This window comes from Heptranchias perlo, chromosome 37 (assembly GCF_035084215.1).
Source record: "Heptranchias perlo isolate sHepPer1 chromosome 37, sHepPer1.hap1, whole genome shotgun sequence".
Taxonomy (NCBI): Eukaryota; Metazoa; Chordata; class Chondrichthyes; order Hexanchiformes; family Hexanchidae; genus Heptranchias; species Heptranchias perlo.
The window spans coordinates 14,900,493-14,928,241 of NC_090361.1; the positions used below are offsets into that span (position 1 = coordinate 14,900,493).

Genomic DNA, 27,749 nt, shown 5'->3' on the forward strand with positions numbered 1-27,749 from the left:
TTACTTTTGCTACTCTCTTCCTTTTTACATACTTCTAGAAGCTCTTACAATCCATTTTTATATTTCTTGCTAGTTTACTCTCATATTCTATTTTCTCCCTTTTTGTCAATGTTTTGGTCATCCTTTGCTGGTTTCTAAAACTCTCCCGATCCTCAGGCTTCCTACTCTTCTTCGCAACATTCTAAGCCTCTTCTTTTAATCTAATACCGTCCTTAACTTCTTTATTTAGCCACGGTTGGATCACTTTTCCTGTGGAGTTTTTATTTCTCAATGGAATGTGTATTTGTTGAGAATTTTGAAACATTTCTTTGAATGTTCGCCATTGCTTATTTACCGTCATATCTTTTAATCTAATTTTCCAATCTACCTTAGCTGACTCGCCCCTCAGACCTATGTAATTGGTTTGTTTAAGTTTAAGACTCTAGTTTCGGACTTAAGTATGTCACTACGGTCCATTTAGCTGGTCACAAAAGTCTGAAATTCCCATCCTAAACTCTCTCTCATGTACCCCTCATCACTTCTTTTGTCAAAGTGTCCAGCTCCTTTTTGAATTTGCTGTCACTCCCTATCCTCGTCTACTCTGTCTCTCCCCTCGTGCAGTCTGTTCCACACATTCACCACCTTTTGTGAAGCAGTTCAGTCTAAACTGTTTGTTCACCTTCCCTGCTCTACAGCTCCAATCTGTGCCCCCCCCCCCAACCCGGTTATAGAGTTTAACGTTATTAGCCTGGCTTATCTGTACCTTTTAGATACTTGAAAACTTTAACAAGATCTCCCTCCCTCGGTACTGCAGTGGGGTGTCCGCCTAGATCACATGCTGAAGTCCCAGAGTGGGGATCGAGCCCACAACCTTCTGGCTCGGAGGCGAGCATACAACCAACTGAGCCAAGTTGACACTATGTCTTGGAGTCTAGACGGAGTAGATAGAGAGAAGCTGTTCCCATTGGCAGAAGAGAGCCAGAGGAGACATATTTAAGGTAATTGGCAAAAGAACCAAAGGTGACATGAGGAAAAACGTTTTTACGCAGCGAGTGGTTATGATCTGGAATGCACTGCCCGAGGGGGTGGTGGAGGCAGATTCAAGCATGGCCTTCAAAAGAGAACTGGATAAGTACTTGAAAGAAAAAAAAATAGCAGGGCTCCGGGGAAAGGGAGCGGGAGGGGGACTGGCTGGATTGCTCTTGCAGAGGCTCTACAGGCAGAATGGCCTCCTTCTGTGCTGTAACCGTTCTATGATTCTATGTAACAGTGACATTTGTTAGGAAAATGGGTGAAGTTTAAATATCCAGTGGTTGAATGTCCACAGGGCTTCCCCATAACTTGGGCAGAGGATCGGCCAAAACCCCAGAGTCACAGTGGGCCATGGGGATAACCCCTGTGGAAATTCAAACCCCCGAGGGTCACAGCTGGAGTCTAACTGGGTAAAGAAATCAGTGAGAGGTACATGTAACGTCTCCACAGCACGTGATGAAATAACTTGGGTACCTCCAGAAATGGATGGCCTTTATCAGATAAATAGCAATCGTGCTGTGCTTTAACCTTCCTTCCTTGCATTTGGAACCTGCTGCACTGCACTGCACCACATTAGCCAAGTTGCACTGAAAGTCGTCTGTGCTCCCCCACCACCCCCTCCCCACAGGTAACACAGTACCAACATCGGCCCTGACGGAACTCTCCACCGGTGCCCAGCACGGTAACTGGAACCAGCAGTCTTCACCTGGCCCCTTTTCTTACGCAGACTTACTTTTGTTGGCCACACACAGCCGGCTGGTCAGTGGCGTAACCAGGAGAGCTAGGTTATCGTTTCAGACACGGACCTTTCATCCGAATCTCCGACATTTCGAGGGTATTCTTATCCCTGCTCTGTCTCCCTTGTGCCTCGGTGATCGGAACTGGACTCGGTATCTGACCAGCGCGATGTACAGTCTGGTCTGCTCCGACTTGTGGTTTCGTTATGTAGTTCGTGTTTTGTCAATTTTTCCTTTCTCTCTGCAGTATTTTACACTGGTCCCCATTAAACTCCATCTCCCAGTGCACTGCCCGCTTGTATATTCTGCCCACCTCGCTCTGTAATCTCTGAGCTGCTCCCCCCCGGCCCGGCTCTGTCCCACTGGCCCTCCCAGTTCAATGCCACCTGCAAACTTGACCAAGTTACATTGGGTTTGAGTCTAACTCATTGATGTAAATTAGAAACAGTAGTGGTCCCAACAATGATCCTTGGGCCACTCCATTCAGTATTACCTCTCCCTCCCTGACATTAAGCCTCTAACTAAAGTGCCTGTTGTTTTCTACCCTAAAGCTATGGGGTTGTATCCCAGCGAGAGTCTGGGCCTTCAGGAGAGGGTAGGGAGAAATGTGAGGAGTAACATTTTCTGCAACTGTCCTTTCCTGACTAAAATAACCTACGTCAGCACTGCCTTCCTAGACAACGCCTCTCTCGTCCTCCCATAATTCGGGTCAGTAGAAGATGGATCAGCACTGATGATACAAATTAAACCACAGGGCTGTGAGCTTTATAACTAGCTGGTGCTCCATTACAGCCGATTGTACAAATGGAGCATTTTTAAAAATAATTTCTTGAAGGCTGGGCACTTAAAAAAAAAAAGGGCATCTTTGTCCAAGCTCAGTGCCAGATCTGTCTGTGTTATGGCTGATTTACCCCATACGCCATTCATTATCCTTGCAATGCCTAGGAATTTTTGATGTTATTTAATATTTTCCAGTTTCCTGTGTTTATATCAATGTTTACTTCTTTGCAACTTCCATTAAAGATTTTATACAAACTCAGCTATCTCATTTTGTGAATGTTCATTCTCTCAGTTGAGGGCTTTCGTCGGAGAAAAGGTGAGTGAAAAAGGCCACTCGGCTGGCGCGCCCTGTGGCACTCTGCCCGCGGGCCCTGTGGCACTCTGCCCGCGCGCCTATGGAACTCTGCCCGCGGGCCCATGGAACTCTGCCCGCGGGCCCTGTGGCACTCTGCCCGCGCGCCTATGGAACTCTGCCCGCGGGCCCATGGAACTCTGCCCGCGGGCCCTGTGGCACTCTGCCCGCGCGCCTATGGAACTCTGCCCACGGGCCCTGTGGCGCTCTGTCCACGTGCCCTGTGGCGCTCTGCCCGCGCGCCTATGGAACTCTGCCCGCGCGCCCTGTGGCGCTCTGCCTGCACGCCCTGCGGCACTCTGCCCACGCGCCCTGTGGCGCCCTGCGGCACTCTGCCCACGCGCCTATGGAACTCTGCCCGCGCGCCCTACAATTTGACCTAATTTGGGGCAAGTAGGTGACCCAAAAGAAGGGGAACATTTGAGAAGCAGTGACAATTGTCTAATTAAGCTCAGTGTAAGAGTAGAAAGGAAAAAAGAGAAATTGAGGGCAGAGGGCAGTTAACTTGGTAAAAAGCAAATGACAGCGAGATAAAAAGGGACTTTGCCCAGATTAGATGAAAGGAAAAATTGGGAAACAGTCATAGATCAGCAATGGGAAATATTTAAACAGGAGATGGAAAGAGTCCAAATCGAGTGTGGCTCCAGTATGCGAAAAAGAGAGTGTGTCAAAGGATGGGTGAACAGGGGGATTAAATCAGATTTGAAATGTATGAAAAGCAGTTAGAATTTACAAAATTATGGATTTCATAGCTGTGGAATAATGGACATGAGAATCACTAAGGGAGTGTGAGAGAAAATCACACTTCTATAGGCTCATTCAGAGAATTGTCATGGGGACAATTGGGGAATGGCAGAAATACTAAAGACTTCCTCAGATTTCACAGATGAGGTGAATATTGGGATTGTTGAACCCTGAGGGTAAGGTGGGGGTTATCATTCACGGAGAGATGGCACGAAAGAAGTTACTCAGTCTTAAGATGGACAAATCACAAGAATCTAATGGTTTACAGCCCAGGATCCTGAGGGAAGCAGCGGGAGAAATAGAGACTCCGACTATAATTTTCCAAAGTTCTTCCAAAGGACGGGAAAATTGTGCTCAGAGACTGGGGGGGGGGGTGGAAAATATTACTCCACACTTCAAAAACGGGGTTAGGCCAGGAAATTCAGTCAGCCTTACTTCAGTTTTTGGTGAACTATTAGCGGGACCTAACTCCTGAGGAACATCAATCACCTCACACCTTTCCAATCCACAAAGCTTCCTTTTACCTCTACCCTTTGCCCTCTGTCCTCTGACCCAGGCGTGAATCAGAAGCGGTGGGCAAGCCATCCAGGTAAGTTAAAAATCATTTTAAGTATTTAATCCGTCACAGGTAAAGTGCCTTAAGTACCTCAATGAGGTACATTTGGCGCTTTAATTGCTGGTGGGGCTTCTGTTTCCGGGTCACCTGCGCGCGCACAGGTGGGTCCCTGGGAAACTCGGAAGTCGGCGGGTTGGAGCCGGCTTCCGACCCCGAACGGGATTTCAGAGATTTTCGGAGCCCCCCCCAGCCCTAACGCACCCGCAATTGCCTCCTAAAATCACCCCCCAGGGGTGGGCAGACAGGTGGCAGATACAGTTTAATTTAGAGAAATATGAAGTAATACATTTTGGAAGTAAGAAATGGGAGGAAGGAAGAGCACCTTAAATGGTAAGATTTTAAGTGGAGTAGAGGAGCAGGTTGTTAAAGGTGGCGGCACAGGTAGGAGAAGGCCATTTTTTTTTAAAAAAAGCAAATGGAATCCTTGGTTTTATATCTAGAGGCATAGTGCAAGAGTAAGGAGTTAGTTTTTGTCTGATTACGCTCCTGTGAAGTGCCTTGGGACGTTTTCCTACATTAAAGGCGCTATATAAATGCAAGTTGCTGTAATGTTGAGGTTGTACCGAGCTTTAGTTAGGCATGTTTGGAGAATTGGGTACAATTTTGGGTACCTCATTATAGGAAGGATGTTAAAAAGAATGGGAAAGGTGCAGGATAGATTCAGCAGGATGTTGCCAGGGGTGAGGAGCTCTGAAGAGAGACTTGAGAAGTTGGGGCTTATTTAACTGGAGCAGAGAAAGTTAAGACGTGTCCTGATAGAGATCTTGACGAGGTGAACGGTGATAGTTTGTTTCCAATGGCCGATCAGACAGCACAAATTCAAGAGTCGCCGAAAGAATTAAAGAGAAGGCTAGAAAAATAATTAATTACGCAGAGGGCAGTTAGAATGTGAAATTGTTTTCCACAAACTTGTCGAAGCAGAGTCCATAAGTATCTTTAAAAGGAATTATACAATTACTTGGAAAAGGGAATATTAAACGGGTATGGGGAGCGAGCAGGACAGTGAGATTAGACTGGATGGGCATGTGGAGGAGCAACTGGTACAGGCCTAATGACCCGTGTCTGGGCCGTAACATTCAATGGTTCCATGAAGATTTTGTAGAACTGAGAGCCAACAAGAGTCACCCGTTCAAGTACTGTGCACAGTTCTGGTCTCCATATTACAAAAAGGATATAGAGGCATTGGAGAAGATTTACAAGAACTGAGAGATTCTAACTATCAGGAAAGACTGAAGAGGCTGGGGCTCTTTTCTCTAGAAAAAAGGGGTGACCTGATAGAGATCTTTAAAATAATGACGGGGTTCGATAGGGTAGACGTAGAGAAGATATTTCCACTTGTGGGGGAGATCAAAACTAGGGTCATAAATATAAGATAGTCACTAATAAACCCAATAAGGAATTCAGGAGAAACTTCTTTACTCAGAGAGTGGTGAGAATGTGGAACTCGCTACCACATGGAGTAGTTGAGGCGAATAACATAGATGCATTTAAGGGGAAGCTAGATAAACACATCAGGGAGACAGGAATTGAAGGATATGTTGATAGGGTTAGATGAAGAGGAGTGGGAGGAGGCTCGTGTGGAGCATAAACACCGGTGTAGACCAGTGGGGCCGAATGGCCTGTTTCTGTGCCGTACATTCTATGTAAAAAAAACTTAGAATAAAAGCCCTAGCTCAGCAGTGAATGGCTGTGATCAACATGCACGACTAGCTCTAGGCCAACAGTCTGAATCTTACTGTTCGATTACCTTGAATCACCGAGGATTACCTGATGTCAGCACTGGCGCTATCGCTGTGGGACACCACTCGAGATTTGGGTCTGTGGCTCTCCCGGCTGTCAGCTGCTATCTTTGTTTACTGAGTTTGGTCAATGAGTATTGGGAAAACCCACGCTGTCTTCGCTCCCTGCCACGAAATCCGCTCCCTAGCCACCGACTCCATCCCTCTCATTGGCCACTGTCTGAGGCTGAACCAGACCGCAGCTGAGCTTCTGACCCCTTATCCGCTCCATCTCTAAGACCGCCTACTTCCACCTCCGTAACATCGCCCGTCTCCGTCCCTGCCTCAGCTCAAACCCTCATCCATGCCTTTGTTACCTCTAGTCTCGACTATTCCAATGTTCTCCTGACCGGCAGCCCATCTTCCACCCTCCATAGACTTGAGCTCATCCAAAACACTTCTGCCTGTATCCTAACTCGCACCAAGCGTTCACCCATCACCCCTGTGCTCACTGACCTACATTGGCTCCTGGTCTGGCAACACCTCGATTTTAAAATTCTCATCCTTGTTTTCAAATCCCTCCATGGCCTCGCCTCTCCCTATCTCTGTAACCTCCTCCGAGATCGCAGCGTTCCTCCAATCCTTGCCTCTTACTACGTTAAAGGCGCTATATAAATACATGTTGTTGTTGTTGATAACAGTTTGCACCGTGTCAGTGCCGCAAGTGACAGAGGGCAGGGTGATATCGTCCAGGTGCTACTGCACTGAGTGGCTGGATATGGTGCAAATTTGACTAATTGGAAAAGTTACACCATTCAAAATTTGTGTCAACACAAAGTGGTGAAGCCTTTCTGCTCCTGCCAGACACCCCACCGAGCCAGACACCCCACCGAGCCAGACACCCCACCGAGCCAGACACCCCACCGAGCCAGATACCCGACAGAGCCAGATACCCCACAGAGCCAGATACCCCACCGAGCCAGATACCCCACCGAGCCAGACACCCCACCGAGCCAGATACCCGACAGAGCCAGATACCCCACCGAGCCAGATACCCCACCGAGCCAGATACCCCACCGAGCCAGATACCCCACAGAGCCAGACACCCCACCGAGCCAGATACCCGACAGAGCCAGATACCTGACAGAGCCAGATACCCCACCGAGCCAGATACCCCACCGAGCCAGATACCCCACAGAGCCAGACACCCCACCGAGCCAGATACCCGACAGAGCCAGATACCCCACAGAGCCAGATACCCCACCGAGCCAGATACCCCACCGAGCCAGACACCTCACAGAGCTAGATAACCCACAGAGCCAGATACCCCACCGAGCCAGATACCCCACGGTGCCAGATACCCCATGGTGCCAGATAACCCACCGAGCCAGATACCCCACAGTGCCAGATACCCCACGGTGCCAGATAACCCACCGAGCCAGATACCCCATGGTGCCAGATACACGATGGGCCGAAGGGCCTCTATCCGTGCTGTATAACTCTATGACCCCACCGAGCCAGATACCCCACGGTGCCAGATACCCCACAGTGCAAGTTAACACAGACAGTGCTAGCGACCTCCTAGTTTCCACTTCACACTGGTTTCACTTCTTGTGTCTTATCAGTCTTACTCCACATAGTGCCTGACCTGCGACACTCTTAGTTCACTGGCCAGATACAGGCCGGCACTCCCAGCCACAGGCACTACTTTCAGCGCCCTGACCCTGCTTGGCAAGGGTTTTTTGCTTCTGTGTAAGATGTTTTTTTTTATTCGTTCATGGGATGTGGGCGTCGCTGGCAAGGCCGGCATTTATTGCCCATCCCTAATTGCCCTTGAGAAGGTGGTGGTGAGCCGCCTTCTTGAACCGCTGCAGTCCGTGTGGTGAAGGTTCTCCCACAGTGCTGTTAGGAAGGGAGTTCCAGGATTTTGACGATGAAGGAACGGCGATATATTTCCAAGTCAGGATGGTGTGTGTCTTGGAGGGGAACGTGCAGGTGGTGTTGTTCCCATGCGCCTGCTGCCCTTGTCCTTCTGGGTGGTAGAGGTCATGGGTTTGGGAGGTGCTGTCGAAGAAGCCTTGGCGAGTTGCTGCAGCGCATCTGCCACAAATGTTACTTGCCACTTATCAGCCCAAGCCTGGATGTTGTCGAGATCTTGCTGCATGCGGGCACGGACTGCTTCATTATCTGAGGGGTTGCAAATGGAACTGAACACTGTGCAATCGTCAGCGAACATCCCCATTTCTGACCTTATGATGGAGGGAAGGTCATTGATGAAGCAGCTGAAGATGGTTGGGCCTAGGACACTGCCCTGAGGAACTCCTGCAGCAATGTCCTGGGGCTGAGATGATTGGCCTCCAACAACCAATACAATCTTCCTTTGTGCTAGGTATGACTCCAGCCACTGGAGAGTTTTCGTCTTCATTCCCATTGACTTCAATTTTACTAGGGCTCCTTGGTGCCACACTCGGTCAAATGCTGCCTTGATGTCAAGGGCAGTCACTCTCACCTCACCTCTGGAATTCAGCTCTTTTGTCCATGTTTGGACCAAGGCTGTAATGAAGTCTGGAGCTGAGTGGTCCTGGCGGAACCCAAACTGAGCAGGTTATTGGTGAGCAAATGCCACTTGATAGCACTGTCGACGACACGTTCCATCACTTTGCTGATGATCGAGAGTAGACTGATGGGGCAGTAATTGGCCGGATTGGATTTGTCCTGCCTTTTGTGGACAGGACATACCTGGGCAATTTTCCACATTGTCGGGTAGATGCCAGTGTTGTAGCTGTACTGCAACAGATTGGCTAGAGGCGCGGCTAGTTCTGGAGCACAAATCTTCAGCACTACAGCCGGGATGTTGTCGGGGCCCATAGCCTTTGCTGTATCCAGTGCACTCAGCCGTTTCTTGATATCAGGTGGAGTGAATCGAATTGGCTGAAGACTGGCTTCTGTGATGGTGGAGATATCGGGAGGTGACTAAGATGGATCATCTACTTGGCACTTCTGGTTGTTTAATTGTCCACCACCATTCACGACTGGATGTGGCAGGACTGCACAGCTTTGATCTGATCCATTGGTTGTGGAATCGCTTAGCTCTGACTATAGCATGTTGCTTCTGCTTCTGCTGTTTAGCATGCATGAAGTCCAGTGTTGTAACTTCACCAGGTTGGCACCTCATTTTTAGGTACGCCTGGTGCTGCTCCTGGCATGCTCTTCTACACTCCTCATTGAACCAGGGTTGATCCCCTGGCTTGTTGGTAATGGTAGAGTGAGGAATATGCCGGGCCATGAGGTTACAGATTGTGCTGGAATACAATTCTGCTGCTGTTGATGGCCCACAGCGCCTCATGGATGCCCAGTTTTGAGCTGCTAGATCTGTTCTGAATCTATCCCATTTAGCACGGTGGTAGTGCCACACAACACATTGGATGGTGTCCTCAGTGCGAAGATGGGACTTCGTCTCCACGAGGACTATGCGGTGGTCACTCCTAGCAATACTGTAATGGACAGATGCACCTGCGATAGGTAGATTGGTGAGGACGAGACAAAGTAGGTTTTTCCCTCGTGTTGGTTCAGTCACCACCTGCCGCAGGCCCAGTCTGTCCTTCAGGACTCGGCCAGCTCGGTCAGCAGTGGTGCTATGGAGCCACTCTTGGTGATGGACAGTGAAGTCCCCCACCCAGAGTACATTGCAATCCAGTTTAATGCAAAGTGAATGCCAGTACAAGCAGAGGGCTAACACTAGATTAACAAGACAACGTGGCTTCTCACCGATAAAATCAGGATGGCCCCCACAATCATGTCAGGGCGCTGAAAGCCTTATCCTGGACAGTGAACTGAGAGTGTCACAGGTCGTGTACTGTGGGGAGTGAGACATCAGCGACTGATCGGGCACAAGAAGTGAGACCATTGTGAAATGGATTAACAGATAACACTCGGTCCATTTGATCTCCTGGACTGGTTTTGATCGCCTGAGGGGGTCTCTGAGCAATTCCAGCTTATTTTTTCCCTTTAGGCCCTGGGCTTTCCCCTGTTTTTTTGCCTCTCCCCCAATCCAGGAGTGTGGAGAAATTTGTGAAAATGTCCTGATTTCTGCCATTTGATCCTGACTTTTATATGTCCCGTTCACCAATTGGCCAGATCCCAGGCTCGGACTCAAAACCGAACCCGTACTGGTACAGAAAGAGAAAGCACATGACCTTGGAAACCACATGGCCCTCCACACCAGGGTCAGGGTCGGGGTCAGGGTTCAAGTGACCCTGAATCCTTCCTTCCTTCAGTAGCACAGGGGTATTAATAAAAATAATAAGGAAATGAAGAAAACGACAATTATATTAATTTCCATTTTAGTGTGCTTAGGGATACATTCGTTTGTTTGCTGTTTAAACAGAATGACCATTGAACAAACTAGAACGATATCAGACATTAGATAACCGTGATAGTTCAGGAATTTCTCTCTTTATTTTACGTCTTTTTTTTTGTGTCAGGCTCAAAGTGGAGACTCCTCTTCACAAAGTTACAAACGGAAGGCAGACACACAGAGAGCCAACAAAAGAATATCCTCTAATGACCAGGCTTTAAGATGTTAATGTGGACAGATGGACAGACTGGGATGATTAGCAAACATCCAATTAGATACAGACCGTTGCGTTCTACAATTGCTGTTAGTAGGAAACACTTTGTAAAGTGTGACTTAAGATTGGCGCCATTGTTACAGGGTAAGACACAATTATTGCCTTGATGGCTAATTCAATCAAACTTAATCATTCTCAACAGCTATACGTCGACATCAAAGAAAGGGCACCCTTATAATCCAGGGACACTGTCCTGTTCTTTAGTTCTCTATTCACCTTGCCTCTAATAATGATGGGGGCCAGTTGGGGCATCGCAGAGAATTAAACATCAGAATCTGATTTTCCAAGAATTTGCTGGGACGAGATTATAAGAATATATAAATGCCTTGTGGACTGATTCCAGTTCTATTATAAAAGTATTGTGCTGTTTGGTATCTTGTTACATATTTTTTGTATTCATATATAATTTTATTTGTAAATAAATCTGACTGGGTAGTTTAGCCTGTAGATAGTGGTCTTGTGGTACATTATTTCCTCGCTTCTGAGGTGACAGGAGGATATGGCGGGAATTCCACCTGTTCTCCAGTGCACAATTCACTGCAATTTGGATTTATTTGTTGCACCCATTCCGTGCTAACACATACACTGGAGAGTAAAGATTCAAAAGGGTCTGGGTCAACCCTGGAACATGCGGAAACCGTTGGGCAAAAGCTCGAGCTGTAACACTAAACACTGCTCACTCTGTCTCATGGGCTTTCTGCTCCCCCTCTCCCATCTTTTTAATCTTGTACTTAAGCTGCCTTAAGGGATCGGTCAGACTCTTCCAGGTCCAATCCTCAAAATCTTCTGCCAGGAGAAAATTCCTGTCAATGACATCAGATGCTTCCCACCAGTTCTTGAAACAATCTACTCCCATCATGGTGATCTCGGCTACACCGTTCCTGGTGATGAGGTCTCCATTGGGTTTGAGAACAACAATACTTGGGATGTCCTTGATATTATACTTCTTTTGTAACTCTCTGGAATACAAAATATAAACATTTATTAGAGTCCATGCTACCATCTCAGATCGACTCCTTAAAGGAATGAACTTGCATTTATATAGTGCCTTTAATGTCCTCATGGCATCCCAGATCACTTCACAGCTAATGAATTAGTTTTGAACTGCAGTCACTGTTGTTTAGAAGGCAAATGCAGCAACCCAATTGAGCACAGCAAGATCCCAAGGTGCCCTCTCAGGTGGGCGTAAAAGATCCCACAGCACTATTTCAAGAAGAGCAGGGGGAGTTCTCCCCGATGACCTCGCCAACAATCCTCCCTCAACGACATCACTGGAAAAATCTATTTATGTCATTGCCGTTTGTGGGATCTTGCTGTGCTCGAAGAAGAGCAGGAGAGTTCTCCCCGGTGTCCTGGACAATATTTATCCCTCAACCAACATCAGTAATTTTGGTCACTATCTCATTGCTGTTTGTGGGATCTTGCTGTGCGCAAATTGGCTGCCACATGTTCCTCCATTACAACAGTGACTGCACTTCAAAAAGTACTTTTTTATTATGTGTTCATGGGATGTGGGCGTCGCTGGTGAGGCCGGCATTTATTGCCCATCCCTAATTGCCCTTAAGAAGGTGGTGGTGAGCCGCCTTCTTGAACCGCTGCAGTCCGTGTGGTGACGGTTCTCCCACAGTGCTGTTAGGAAGGGAGTTCCAGGATTTTGACCCAGTGACGATGAAGGAACGGCGATATATTTCTAAGTCGGGATGGTGTGTGACTTGGAGGGGAACGTGCAGGTGGTGTTGCTCCCATGTGCCTGCTGCCCTTATCCTTCTAGGTGGTAGAGGTTGCGGGTTTGGGAGGTGCTGTCGAAGAAGCCTTGGTGAGTTGCTGCAGTGCATCTTGTAGATGGTACACACTGCAGCCACTGTGCGCCGGTGGTGAAGGGAATGAATGTTTAGGGTGGTGGATGGGGTGCCAACCAAGCGGGCTGCTTTGTCCTGGATGGTGTCGAGCTTCTTTAATGTTGTTGGAGCTGCACTCATCCAGGCAAGTGGAGAGTATTCCATCACACTCCTGACTTGTGCCTTGTAGATGGTGGAGAGGCTTTGGGGAGTCAGGAGGTGAGCCATTCGCCGCAGAATACCCAACCTCTGGCCTGCTCTTGTAGCCACAGTATTAATATGGCTGGTCAAGTTAAGTTTCTGGTCAATGGTGACCCCCAGGATGTTGATGGTGGGGGATTTGGCGATGGTAATGCCGTTGAATGTCAAGGGGAGGTGGTTAGACTCTCTCTTGTTGGAGATGGTCATTGCCTGGTACTTGTCTGGCACGAATGTTACTTGCCACTTATCAGCCCAAGCCTGGATGTTGTCCAGGTCTTGCTGCATGCTGGCACGGACTGCTTCATTATCTGAGGGGTTGCGAATGGAACTGAACACTGTGCAATCATCAGCAAACGTCCCCACTTCTGACCTTATGATGGAGGGAAGGTCATTGATGAAGCAGCTGAAGGTGGTTGGGCCTAGGACACTGCCCTGACGAACTCCTGCAGCAATGTCCTGGGGCTGAGATGATTGGCCTCCAACAACCACTACCATCTTCCTTTGTGCTAGGTATGACTCCAGCCACTGGAGAGTTTTCCCCCTGATTCTCATTGACTTCAATTTTACTAGGGCTCCTTGGTGCCACACTCGGTCAAATGCTGCCTTGATGTCAAGGTCAGTCACTCTCACCTCACCTCTGGAATTCAGCTCTTTTGTCCATGTTTGGACCAAGGCTGTAATGAGGTCTGGAGCCTAGTGGTCCTGGCGGAACCCAAACTGAGCATCAGTGAGCAGGTTATTGGTGAGTAAGTGCCGCTTGATAGCACTGTCGACGACACCTTCCATCACTTTGCTGATGATTGAGAGTAGACTGATGGGGCGGTAATTGGCCGGATTGGATTTGTCCTGCTTTTTGTGGTCAGGACATACCTGGGCAATTTTCCACATTGTCGGGTAGATGCTAGTGTTGTAGCTGTACTGGAACAGGTTGGCTAGAGGCGCGGCTAGTTCTGGAGCACAAGTCTTCAGCACTACAGCCGGGATGTTGTCGGGGCTCATAGCCTTTGTTGTATCCAGTGCACTCAGCCGTTTCTTGATATCACGTGGAGTGAATCGAATTGGCTGAAGACTGGCTTCTGTGATGGTGGAGATATCGGGAGGAGGTCGAGACGGATCATCCACTCGGCACTTCTGGCTGTAAAGTGCTCCGGGATGTCCTGTGAGCATGAAAGGCATTCCATAAATGGGGGACGGTCTTCTCTTCTTTTGCTGCATCCCACCGTCCACTCAGCCAGAATGCACCTTGGTCACTGGTTCAGTTAGTAACAAACGAGCAAAGGCAACAGAGCTTCAAAACATGTGGGGGTAGAAGTTTTGGCGCGCCCAATTTCTGAGCGCGCGGGGTGTGGGTGGGGGGCGAACAGGGAGCAGTTTCGGCGCCTGAATGGTGAGAATGCCTCAGGACGAAGGGACAGTTGCAGAGCTGGATTTTCTTTTCATTGGAGAAAAGAAGATTGAGGACGACATGATGCAGGTCCTCAAAATGCTGATGAAGTAGCTGACAGTCAGGTATTGACTTGGATTGGGCCGCACAGCAATAGAATTAACGAGTGATGGGAGCTGAGAAGATTTCTTTCACAGAGTAGTGGATCATATTGAATGGCGGAGCAGGCTCGAAGGGCCGAATGGCCTTCTCCCGCTCCTAATTTCTATGATATGGAGCAGATTCCCAGCAGAGGCAGTTGAGGCTCCCTCAAAAGCAGCTGGAAAACACCTGGCTGGGAATGAGATTGGTCATAATAGGGACAGGAGTAGATTGAGATGAGTAAATATTCCACAGGTCACAAAGGGGCCCATCCTGCCGGAGCAGGAGAAGGTTAGCAAGCCAAGGTTGAATAATGAAGAGGCGAGGATGGATGAGGGAGTATTTGTAGCATTTTGCCTCAGGGGATTAGATTAGTCGGCTAGAATCTATGATGGGGTAGATTGTACATGGTCTGTGAAAGGAGTAAGGAATCTTACAACACCAGGTTATAGTCCAACAGTTTTATTTGAAAATCACAAGCTTTTGGAGGCTTTCTCCTTCGTCAGGTGAGTCACATTCACCTGACGAAGGAGAAAGCCTCTGAAAGCTTGTGATTTTCAAATAAAGCTGTTGGACTATAACCTGGTGTTGTAAGATTCCTTACATTTGTCCACCCCAGTCCATCACCGGCATCTCCACATCATGTGAAAGGAGTGGGCTTGATGGGCCAAATGGCCTTTTCTCATTCCATGCTGGTATAATAATAAAACCCATCTTGTGAAACAGGCATTAGGCCTCTCATTTGCATATACAAAGGGTCTAATTCCCGTTTCAGGCCCTGCACAATGGATTTTGCCCTTTCCCAGTAAGAGGGGCAGCACACATCTGGCCGGAAATATGCGTGAGCTTCTTGTCCATTATACTAGAGGCTAAGTAGGTCCTTTAGCGTCCGAAAGATTGGCGCTGTGCGGCTGAATTCTCCACCTTGGCGTGTATTCATCAGCCATTTTAATAAACTGCGTGCAGTTATCAATCATACAAATGATTCCAGGTCAGAGAGAACAATGAGGTAACTTCCCTTACTTAAAAATGGACATAAAGTTACACCAATATTGATGTAACTAGTTTGCCTAGGGTCTAGGAAATAGTACACTCACCCTGACATGACCTGATCCCACTTGGTTTCCAAGTTAAGGTCATTACTCTAGGCCAGGTGACCCCCCCAGCGCAGGTTAGGGTCGCCAACTCTGGTTCGACATATTCCTGGAGGTTTCATCACATGACCTCCCTCCTCCAACCGCCCCGCCCAGTCAAACAATATTCTTATAACTAATAATCAGAAGTGTTCAAAGAAAATTTTTACAACCCACAGTTTTTATTACCCTTGTGATTTTTCTCCCGGGTGTTGCTTGCAGCAGTGTCCAGGAGTTTAATTTTTAATTCCTGGAGACTCCAGGACGAATCCTGGAGGGTTGGCGACCCCACCCCCCAGGGCCTACTACCTGTAAGTGGATGAGGACAGTCAGCCATTGTTGTAGGCCTGAGAGCCCACGGCAGGGATAATAACCATCAAAAGCAGCAGTCCGAAGGCCTCCAACTGAAGTTTTCTATGGGTCCTGCAAAAAAAAGGTTTCCACTTGCCTCTTTTGTCCTCCATGGCCTTGCTGCCTGCCTTATTCACATAAAAATTGTGGGGTTTTTAAATTTTCTTTGAACACTTTTGATGATTAGTTATAAAAATATTGGACGTGGGAAAAACAGCTGTTTGACTGACAGTCAAGAATCATCCAATCGTGTAATGAAGAGTCCGTTCGCTCTCCAATTGGCCGTGGGAAGGCGGGGCACCACGAGGATGGACATGTCAGGCGACCAATGGCGGGAGTGTGGGGGGGGGCACCGTGAGGATGGACATGTCGAGCGACCAATGGCGGGAGTGTGGGGGCGGGGTGGCTGGAGGCAGGAGGTCATGTGATGAAACCTCCAGCAATACGTCCAATCAGAGTTGGCGACCCTAGCTTGGCGGTTTATTAAAGTTAAATGTTACATATACTCACGGCCAACACCGAGGTTGCATACGATGCCACTATAGAAGAATAGTCCATTGCAGCCAGCTGAGCTCAACTTACTCCTTCCGATTTCTTCCCCCTTGCAGTTATAATTTCACTTCCTTTATACTGTTTCTAAGCTGTGCCCACAGCCTGGGCACTCATAATCTTCACCCACTGTCGATACCAGCTCCTGTCAAGATGTTCCAGGCCTGCTCAATATTATGTTCTCAATGTCTTTCAATTTTATGTTTTTTAACTACAGGAATAATATGAAATGGAACATAGTACAAAATAAGTAATTTTTTCATGTAAAATGGATTTCTCAACTATTTCTCAATCTTAATCTCCAACAGTGGGACCAGGCCCAAGATCTAATTCCTGCTTCCTCTGAGTGTCCTCACTAGTGAACGTCCGTCCACCCAACGTGCCTGTAGGAAAATGAGGCCGAATGCTTTTAGACCTCTCCCACCATTCACAGAGCTGCCCCATGCTTGGACCTGCTCCAACGTTAGCAGCAGTACAGCTCTCCTCTTAATAAAATCACAAGTTCAAGGAGTTGGGACCTTTAACTTCATAGAATCATAGTATGTTTCGACTCAGAAAAAGGCCGTTCAGCCCATCAATCTGCCTGGTCCAATCCCACTCTCATGCTCCCCATACCCTTTACTACTCCTCTTTTTCACGCAACTGTCTAATTTCCTTTTAAAGGTACTTTAAATCTGCTTTAACAATGGTTTGTGGCAGAGAATTCCATGTTCTAACTACTCTTTGTGTCTCTCCTTTACAGTGAGGTGGGATTACAGTCCCCACCGTTTATAGTGGTCGGTGTTAATGCGGTCAGTCCGCTATAAGAGTTGGACGGTGCGTCGTCTTTTAAAGGGACTGCGCCCTTCCTTGCTGAGGGAGGAGTGAGAGCCGCTGGGCGCCGCTCCACGCCCGGTTGTTTAAGTTTCTTCCCGTCGTGGGAGGTGAGATTCTCTCCAAAGCAGCAGCAATGACTTGTGCTCGAGACTACGTCCCTCCGGAACTGTCCTTCGCCAACATCGGGGCAAACGTTCCCTCCTACATGTGCCGGCTGACGAGTGAACTCTACGACCCTGACCACCACCAAATCTAAATTAATGAAACCCACTGAGACCCGAAAAAAAAACCAGTCACAGACACAAAATGGTCCATGGAGGGATTTAACTACAAATACAACAACAACTTGCATTTATATAGCGCCTTTAATGTAGTAAAACGTCCCAAAGCGCTTCGCAGGAGCGATTATCAAACAAAATTTGACACCGTGCCACAAAGTGATTTTGGGACCAGGTGACCAAAAGCTTGGTCAAAGAGGTAGGTTTTAAGGAGCGTCTTAAAGGAGGAGAGAGAGGCGGAGAGGTTTAGGGAGGGAATTCCAGAGCTCAGGGCCTAGGCAGCTGAAGGCACGGCCGCCAATGGTGGAGATACGGAAATCGGGAATGCGCAAGAGGCAAGAATTGGAGGAGCGCAGAGATCTCGGAGGGTTGTAGGGCTGGAGGAGGTTACAGAGATAGGGAGGGACGAGGCCATGGAGGGGTTTGAAAACAAGGATAAGAATTTTAAAATCGAGGCGTTCCCCGACCGGGAGCCAATGTAGGTCAGTGAGCACATGGGTAATGGGTGAACGGGACTTGGTGCGAGTTAGGAGACGGGCAGCAGAGCTGGACGAGCTCAGGTTTACGTTTACCTATCATAACCCTTCATAATCTTGCAGAAGGGGAACGGATAGGGTGGATAGAGAGAAACTATTTCCGCTGGTTGGGGATTCTAGGAGTAGGGGGCACAGTCTAAAAATTAGAGCCAGACCTTTCAGGAGTGAGATTAGAAAACATTTCTACACACAAAGGGTAGTACAAGTTTGGAACTCTCTTCCTCAAACGGCAATTGATACTAGCTCAATTGCTAAATTTAAATCTGAGATAGATAGCTTTTTGGCAACCAAAGGTATTAAGGGATATGGGCCAAAGGCAGGTATATGGAGTTAGATCACAGATCAGCCATGATCTTATCAAATGGCGGAGCAGGCACGAGGGGCTGAATGGCCTACTCCTGTTCCTATGTTTCCTATGTCGCCCTTTAACCCTCTGTGTTCCAGTGCGGCGCCCCCTTACCTTTTGTACTTGTCCCGGAATGGTAAGAAGAGCCACTTCCTGTGCAGTGTCTTGAGATATTGCTGCTCCTTCTCCTCTGTTTGATCCTGGGAGACGTAGACCAGCACCAGCTGAGCTGCTCGATCCACGTAATACTCGTCCATCAGCCGGTTGGAGAAATCCTGCAGCGCGGGGGAGAACTTCTGGCATTTGGGACATTCCCTCGAGCCGAAGTACAGCAGCACCAACTTGTTTCTCACCTTGTTCTCCAGCTGCTGCTGGGTGTCCAGTTCGTCTCTGCCTCTGTTGTTCTCTATCAAGGTTATTCCGTTGAACACGTCCACCATGATGACCAACCGTCTCCACGGCAGCCTCTGCCACTAAATCAGATTTACCCGATCAGGATTACTGTTAATCTTTAATTAAGCCACTTTAATTCTCCGCCTCACTCCCACTCTGACCTCTCTGTTCTCGGCCTCCGACACTGATCCAACGAAGCTCAATGGAAGCTCGAGGAACAGCATCTCATCTTTCGATTAGGCACCGCAGCAACTCGCCAAGGCTTCTTCGACAGCACCTCCCAAACCCTCAACCTCTACCACCTAGAAGGACAAGGGCAGCAGGCACATGGGAACAACACCACCTGCACGTTCCCCTCCAAGTCACACACCATCCCGACTTGGAAATATATCGCCGTTCCTTCATCGTCGCTGGGTCAAAATCCTGGAACTCCCTTCCTAACAGCACTGTGGGAGAACCGTCACCACACGGACTGCAGCGGTTCAAGAAGGCGGCTCACCACCATCTTCTCAAGAGCAATTAGGGATGGGCAATAAATGCCGGCCTGGCCAGCGACGCCCACATCCCATGAATGAATAAAAAAAAATTTTACAACCTTCTGGACTCAACACTGATTTCAATAACTTCAGATCATAACCACTGCTCCCATTGTCTCGGACAGCAGGTGCTGGTAACGGTTCAGCTGTTGCCATTCACACTTCCTCCGGACCCATCTTTTGTTTCTTAACCTGTCCCATTACCACCCTCTCTTGCCTTGCACCATCATCCCTTTTGTCATTTACATAGAATTACATAGAATCTACAGCACAGAAACAGGCCATTCGGCCCAACAGTTCTATGCCGGTGTTTATGCTCCAGACGAGCCTCCTCCCATCCTATCAGCATAACCTTCTATTCCTCTCTCCCTCATGTGTTTATCTAGTCTCCCCTTAAATGCATCGATGCTATTCCCCTCAACCACTCCTCATGGTAGCGAGTTCCACATTCTCACCACTCTCTGGGTAAAGAAGTTTCTCCTGAATTCCCTATTGGATTTATTAGTGACTATCTTATATTTATGGCCCCCAGTATTGGTCTCCCCCACTCCTGCCCTCCACTCTATCACAGATCTTCCCCTTTGTTCTTTCCTCCTCCCCCTCCCACTTTTCCCCTGGCCCTGTACTTGTTTATAAACTGTTAAATCTCCAACTTCTTCCAGATCTGATGAAAGGTCATCGACCTGAAACATTAACTCTGTTTCTCTCTCCACAGATGCTGCCTGCATTTTATTTCAGATTTCGAGCATCCGCAGTATTTTGCTTTTGTTTTACGACTAATGTATGTGCTGGTTTAAACTCAATGTCCTTCTAATAATGAGGCGAGCTCAAGGCCAAGCAGGGTTCATCAGTCACCTACTGATAGGGACACGATAAACAGAGAAAGCTGCGAATGGCAGTCAGTAGCTGCAGCAGAGGCAGGTTGGGAGGTAAAGGCACAGAACTGGCCTTTTACTAACAACAACAACTTGCATTTATATAGCGCCTTTAATGTAGTAAAACGTCCCAAGGCGCTTCACAGGAGCGTTATCAAACAAAATTTGACACCGAGCCACATAAGGAGATGACAGGTCAAAGAGGTAGGTTTTAAGGAGCATCGTAAAGGAGGAGAGAGAGGCGGAGAGGTTTAGGGAGGGAATTCCAGAGCTCAGGGCCCAGGCAGCTGAAGACACGGCCGCCAATGGTGGAGCAATGGAAATTGGGGATGCGCAAGAGGCCAGAATTGGAGGAGCGCAGAGATCTCGGAGGGTTGTAGGGCTGGAGGAGGTTATAGAGATAGGGAGGGGTTTCAAAACAAGGATGAGAATTTTAAAATCGAGGCGTTGCAGGACCGGGAGCCAATGTAGGTCAGCGAGCACAGGGGCGATGGGAGAAAGGGATTTGGTGCGAGTTAGGATACGGGCAGCAGAGTTTTGGATGAGCTCAAGTTTACGAAGGGTGGAAGGTGGGAGGCCGGCCAGGAGAGCATTGGAATAGTCGAGCCTGGAGGTAACAGAGGCACGGATGAGGGTTTCAGCAGCAGATGGTAGTTGTTTCTTTGTAAGGGACGGTTTATTGTACTCAGTGCTCAAGCTGCTATGCTCCTGGCCAGATATTCCCAATGTCCTCAAAAGGCAATCTTCTTCCATCCCCAGGGTCTGGGAGTTGCTGGCTAGGCTGGCATTTATTACCCATCCCCGGTTGCCCTGAGAGAGTGGTACCGTGGGCCTCTCCTTGAACAACCGCTGGGGGCCGTGCGGTGATGGTATTAAGCAATTTTTCTTTTTTGACAACTGATTGTCTTCTAGGCCACTTTCAGAGGGCATTAAAGTCAACCACATAATGTGGGACTGTATTCTCAGCTTTATACCCCAGCACCTCCCCCCCCCCATCTCCCCCTCTCAGTGCTTCCAGCACCAATCTCCCCTTTCGTGCTCCCTGCTCTCCCTCGACCCTGACCTCTACCAGTGCAGTAACCCTCAGCCATGCCCCATTACCAGTCCCACACTCCAGACTATAAGTTGAGAGATTGGGTTGAATGGGGAACAGGGCAATCACACTGCGTTGTGAATGATTATTGTGGTTTGAATGAGAGTGCACAATGAGAGCGCTCTTTTGACAATGGATTTGAATTTTTGGGCGATTGAGAACAGTTTGAAACAGAAAGTTAAACTGAACTAGCATTAAGAAAATGAACAAGAGCACATATTTGAAATGGGAAAATCCATTAGAATGGGAAGTTGCTATTGTCAATGAGGTTTCCATTGAAAGAAAGAATTTGTATTTATACAGCACCCATCATCATCTCATTATGTCCCAAAGTGCTTTAAATCCAATTTTACACTTTTTGAAGTGTAGTCACTGTTGTAATGTAGGAAACACAGCAGCCAATTTGCGCACAGCAAGATCCCACAAACAGCAATGTGATAAATGACCATAGAATCATAGAAGTTACAACATGGAAACAGGCCCTTCGGCCCAACATGTCCATGTCGCCCAGTTTATACCACTAAGCTAGTCCCAATTGCCTGCACTTGGCCCATATCCCTCTATACCCATCTTACCCATGTAACTGTCCAAATGCTTTTTAAAAGACAAAATTGTACCCGCCTCTACTACTGCCTCTGGCAGCTCGTTCCAGACACTCACCACCCTTTGAGTGAAAAAATTGCCCCTCTGGACCCTTTTGTATCTCTCCCCTCTCACCTTAAATCTATGTCCCCTCGTTATAGACTCCCCTACCTTTGGGAAAAGATTTTGACTATCTACCTTATCTATGCCCCTCATTATTTTATAGACCAGATAATCTGTTTTTAGTGACATCGATCGAGGGATAAATATTGGCCAGGGAGAACTCCCCTGCTCTTCGTCTTCAGCTGCTTCATCAATGACCTTCCCTCCATCATAAGGTCAGAAATGGGGATGTTCGCTGATGATTGCACAGTGTTCAGTTCCATTCGTAACCCCTCAAATAATGACGCCGTCCGTGCCCGCATGCAGCAAGACCTGGACAACATCCAGGCTTGGGCTGATAAGTGGCAAGTAACATTTGCACCAGACAAGTGCCAGGCAATGACCATCTCCAACAAGAGAGAGTCTAACCACCTCCCCTTGACAGTCAACAGCATTACCATTGCCGAATCCCCCACCATCAACATCCTGGGGGTCACCATTGACCAGAAACTTAACTGGACCAGCCACATAAATACTGTGGCTACAAGAGCAGGTCAGAGGCTGGGTATTCTGCGGCGAGTGACTCATCTCCTGACTCCCCAAAGCTTTTCCACCATCTACAAGGCACAAGTCAGGAGTGTGATGGAATACTCTCCACTTGCCTGGATGAGTGCAGCTCCAACAACACTCAAGAAACTCAACACCATCCAGGGCAAATCAGCTCACTTGATTGGTACCCCATCCACTACCCTAAACATTCACTCCCTTCACCATTGTGGCTGCAGTGTGTACCATCCACAAGATGCACTGCAGCAACTCACCAAGGCTTCTTCGAAACCACCTCCCAAACCCGCGACCTCTACCACCTAGAAGGACAAGAGCAGCAGGCACATGGGAACAACACCACCTGCACGTTCCCCTCCAAGTCACACACCATCCCGACTTGGAAATATATCGCCGTTCCTTCATCGTCGCTGGGTCAAAATCCTGGAACTCCCTTCCTAACAGCACTGTGGGAGAACCTTCACCACACAGACTGCAGCGGTTCAAGAAGGCGGCTCACCACCACCTTCTCAAGGGCAATTAGGGATGGGCAATAAATGCTGGCCTCGCCAGCGACGCCCACATCCCATGAACGAATAAAAAAAAAGTGCCATGGGATCTTTTACGTCCAACTGCGAGAGGGTAGGTGTCTCGTCCGAAAGAAATCTGAACTAGTTAGAAATGGAAAAAGTAGATGGACTGTGAATTTGAACAGAAGGAAAACTATTGCCAATGAATTCAATCGAGAGATCGGATCTGAATGGGGAACGAAGATGATATAATGGATTTTGACCAAATCCTGAGGGATGAATCCCATGCAGTGCAGTCCCTGTGTGAAAGATCTGGAGAAAGGGATTGGAGCAAACATTGGCGTTCTTAAGAACAGATTGGAGTCCAAGACGGTAACAGTAATTTGAAACGGCAAAGTGACAAGGAATGTGAACACATGGTTCAATTTAAGAACAGCCGCTGCAATGTGAGTTTGCATTCTCTCCGACAGCTGTTGTCAATGAGGGTTCTGAGTGAGTAGCCATGTTAAACACTGGATTTGGGTTGGGGGTGTTGGGTCAGTATTGAAAGTGATGAATAGCATTGCAGTTTAACTATGAATGGGAATGTGGAGATGACAACTATGAGTAATCACTGTGGTTCGAATCAGGACAGCACGAGGAATCCCCAGGGACGTTGGATGGGAAACTTTAGCTTCGTGAAGAAGTGTTTGAAGTGGAACTCAAACTGGTGACGATGCCTTCAATTGGCAAAAAGAAAACGAAAATGTTTTGCGATGGTCAAACCTCTTGGAATGTGCCTTTAGAACAACAAAAACAATCGCCAGTAAGTTTTAAACTGAACTGGGAAGTAACATGAGATTTTGACATGTGAGATAAAGTATTTTGGTTTGAATGAGAACTTTGCACAGAGCCTCCAATGTCATAAAGAACTGAAGACGTAGATTGGCATTTATGGTTGAGTTATCAAGATGTTTTGTATTTCAGTTGGAACGTTTGAAAGAAAGAACAAACTCACATTTAACCCTGACCCTTTCACATCCTCAGGACATCCCAAAGTGCGTCACAGCCAATGAATTACTTTTGAAGTATGGTCACTGTTGTTAAGCAGGCAATCACAGGAGCTAATTTGCATGTAGCAGGGTCCGACAAACAACAAGAAGATAAACGGACTGTTAATCTGTTTTTTGGGGGTTGAGGGGTAAATGTCGGCCATGGGGACAGGGAGAACTCCCCATCTCTTCTTTGAATCTTCTTTTACACTCACCTAAACAGGCAGTCAGGACCTCGGCTTAACGTCTCACCCAAAAGATGGCACCTCCGATATTGCAACACTCCGCGGCAGGTTAGACGCGGCTCATGGGGACTGCCTGCCTCTCCTCCGCGGTCCTCTCTGCGCCCGGGTGGCCCTGGAGAAGGAGCATGCGGTGTCTGCCAGTATGCTTGAGGCCTTCCCTGACCGCTGGGCTCCGCAGGGACTGGAGTGCATAGTAGGCACTGCCAGTAATATTATGATTTAATTTGCTAAGTTCCCTTTGTCTTTTGTATGATTTGGGTTTTTAATGGTCGTGCCCTTCAGGGGCACTTTTGTTAGATTTCTTTAATTTTGGGTTGACGACACTGGGGCAACGGGTTGATTAAGAAGAGTCAACACTCCTCAGTGCCGCACTGGAGTGTCAGCCTAGATTATGTGCTCAAGTCCTGGAGTGGGACTCGAACCTACAACCTTCTCAATCGGGGGCAAAACTGCCACAAACTGAGCCAAACTGACACTTTGATATTTCAATTCAAAATGATATACGACATTGTGTAATGGATTCCAAAGTCTCAATCGCCCAATAGACTATCTCTGACCACTTTCTCGTTTCTCTTACCATCCATATATCCCTGCCTTTCCCAACCCCGCTATCTACCCCTGGAAAAAAAACTCTTTCAGCGCTGCCTCACTAATTCAATCACAAACTCCCAATCCCCTCTCCTCTGGCCCTCCACTAGCCATGACACCTCTGCTGCTGTCGATCTGTTCAACTGCCTCTGCCTTTCACACCTTGGTTACCACCAAATCCCTCACCCCTGCCCTTCTCCCACATCAAAATTACATATTACGTAGAATTACATCAAATTTACAGCACAGAAACAGGCCATTCGGCCCAACTGCTCTATGCCAGTGTTTATGCTCCACATGAGCCTCCTCCCTCCTTACTTGATGTAACCCTATCAGCATAACCTTCTATTCCTTTCTCACCCATGTGTTTATCTAGCTTCCCCTTAAATGCATCTAATCTATTCACCTCAACTACTCCTTGTAGTAGCGAGTTCCACATTCTCACCACTCTCTGGGTAAAGAAGTTTCTCCTGAATTCCCTATTGGATTTATTAGTGACTATCTTATATTTATGGCCCCTAGTTTTGGTCTCCCCCACAAATGGAAACATCTTCTCTCCATCTACCCTATCAAACCCTTCAGTAATTTAAAATAATTAATTAATTATTAATTCATTGATTCACAATTGGACCAAAGGCTGGAGAATTCAAGTCCATTGAATGCATGGATGGTTTTGTTTTTCCAACTCCAGACCTGGTTTGATCATGTTAAGCATTTCTGTGTCTTACTCTCCTCAGCCAAGTCCTCCTACCACTCCAGGATCATCCCTGAAGACAAGGCCAATCCAATCTAAGATTGAGACCATCTCTGCAGATTCCCCTGTTGCTACCGACCCCTTCACTCCCATCCAGCTCCTGATCTCCTCTCAGTCTCCCACCCACCCATCCCGACACTCTGCAGTTTCTCTCCCATCTATCCACCAGCTTTTTCCAAGCTAATCTCTTTCCATGAGACCCACCTCCTGCAGGCTTGACCCTCTCCCCCCTCCCCCCCCACCTGAATTACCTTTCTTAGCCCCCAGTCATGCTGAAATTATTAATGACATCCCCTGCTCAGGCACCATTCATCTCCGATCCAAAACTACCACCATTTCCACTCTTTACCCATCTATTCTCTCCAATTGTTACTCCATTTCTAACCTCTCTCTCCTCTCTAAGGTTCTTAGATATATCCTGGTCTCCCAGCTCCATGTGTATCTCTCCCAAAATATAAAAATATAACAACATAAGAAATAGCAGCAGGAGTAGGCCATACGCCCCCTCGAGCCTGCTCCGCCATTCAATCAGATCATGGCTGATCTTCGACCTCAACTCCACTTTCCCGCCCGATCCCCATATCCCTTGATTCCCCTAGAGTCCAAAAATCTATAAATCTCAGTCTTGAATATACTGAACAACTGAGCATCCCCAGCCCTCTGGGGTAGAGAATTCCAAAGATTCACAACCCTCTGAGTGAAGAAGTTCCTCCTCATCTCAGTCTTAAATGGCCGACCCCTTATCCTAAGACTATGCCCCCTAGTTCTAGACTCTCCAGCTTCTGATTCAACCCCAGCCTCTGACCTGATCACAGCACCGAGAAAGCCCTGTCCAAAGAAGACATCCTCGGGACCGTGACCATATTGCTTTATTCATCCTTGTCTTTCTCAATCTCTCTGTGGGCATTAGATTCAGTTGACCAGGCCAACTGCTGTATATATGCCAGTGCTATATGTACATTGTTATACAGCTGTACAAAGCCCTGGTTAGATCACATCTGGAGTACCATGTACAGTTCTGGGCATCGCACCTTAGAAAGGATATATTGGCCTTGGAAGGAGTGCAGTGCAGATTCACCAGAATGTTACCAGGGCTCCGTGGGTTAGATTATGAGGAGAGATTACATAAACTAGGATTGTATTCCCTGGAATATCGAAGGTTAAAGGGGTGATTTGATTGAGGTTTTTAGGATTTTGAAAGGAATTGATGGGGTAGATAGAGAGAAACTTTTTCCACTGGTGGGGGAGTCTAGAACAAGGGGACGTAACCTTAAAATCAGAGCCAGGCCATTCAGGAGAGAAGTTAGGAAACATTTCTTGACACACAGGGTGGTAGAAGTGTGGAACTCGCTCCCACAAAGAGCATTAGATGCTCGCTCAATTTTAAGTCTGAGATCGATAGATTTTTGCTAGTCAAGGAAATTAAGGGATATGGAGCCAAGGCGGGTGGGTGGAGTTAGGATACAGATCAGCCATGATCTCATTGAGTGGCGGAACAGGCTCGAGGGGCTGAATGGCCTACTCCTGTTCCTATGTGCTGTACATACATTGTGCTGTATATACGTTGTGCTGTATATACCCATGTACTGTAAATACATTGTTCTGTGTATACATCATCCTGTATATCCCTCTGCCCTGTATATCCCCCTGCCCTGTATATACCCCTGTGCTGCATAAACATTGTGCTGTATATACCTCTGTCCCACATATAGATTGTCCTGTATATACCCCTATGCTGTATATACATTGTCCTGTGTATATCCCTGTGCTGCATTTACATTGTACTGTGTATACCCTATGCTGTACATACATTGTCCTATGTATATACCTGTGCTGTATATACATTGTCCTGTGTATACACCTATGCTATATGTACATTGTCCTATGTATACACCTATGCTGAATATACATTGTTCTGTGTATATAGTGTATATACATAGTATCATAGTAGGTACAGCACAGGTGGAGGCCGTTCAGCCCATCGTGCCTATGCCGGCTCTTTGAAAGAGCTGTCCAATTAGTCCCACTCCCCTGCTTTTTCCCCACAGCCCTGTAAATTTTTCCTTTTCAAGTATTTATCCGAGTCCCTTTTGAAAGTTACTATTGAATCTGCTTCCACCGCCCTTTCAGGCAGTGAATTCCAGATCATCACAACTCGCTGCGTAAAAAAAATGTTTCCTCATCTCGCCTCTGGCTCTTTTGCTGATCACCTTAAATCCGTGTCCTCTGGTCACCGACCCTTAAGAACATAAGAACATAAGAAATAGGAGCAGGAGTAGGCCAATCGGCCCCTCGAGCCTGCTCCGCCATTCAAT

The 27,749-nt window shown here is 47.6% G+C and overlaps 1 protein-coding gene across 1 annotated transcript in view; it reads right to left on the reverse strand.

The window, feature by feature from the left end:
- Positions 1-10,385: 10,385 nt before the first annotated feature.
- nxnl1 (nucleoredoxin like 1) overlaps positions 10,386-27,749 on the reverse strand; it is a 42,985-nt gene continuing 25,621 nt past the window's right edge. Inside the window, exons 3-4 of the mRNA XM_067973169.1 lie at positions 18,277-18,635; positions 10,386-11,548 (exon numbers count right to left, since the gene is read on the reverse strand). Of these exons, the coding sequence (XP_067829270.1) occupies positions 11,266-11,548; positions 18,277-18,602 (609 nt within the window). The 5' untranslated portion in view covers positions 18,603-18,635 and the 3' untranslated portion in view covers positions 10,386-11,265. The remainder of the gene's footprint in view (positions 11,549-18,276; positions 18,636-27,749) is intronic.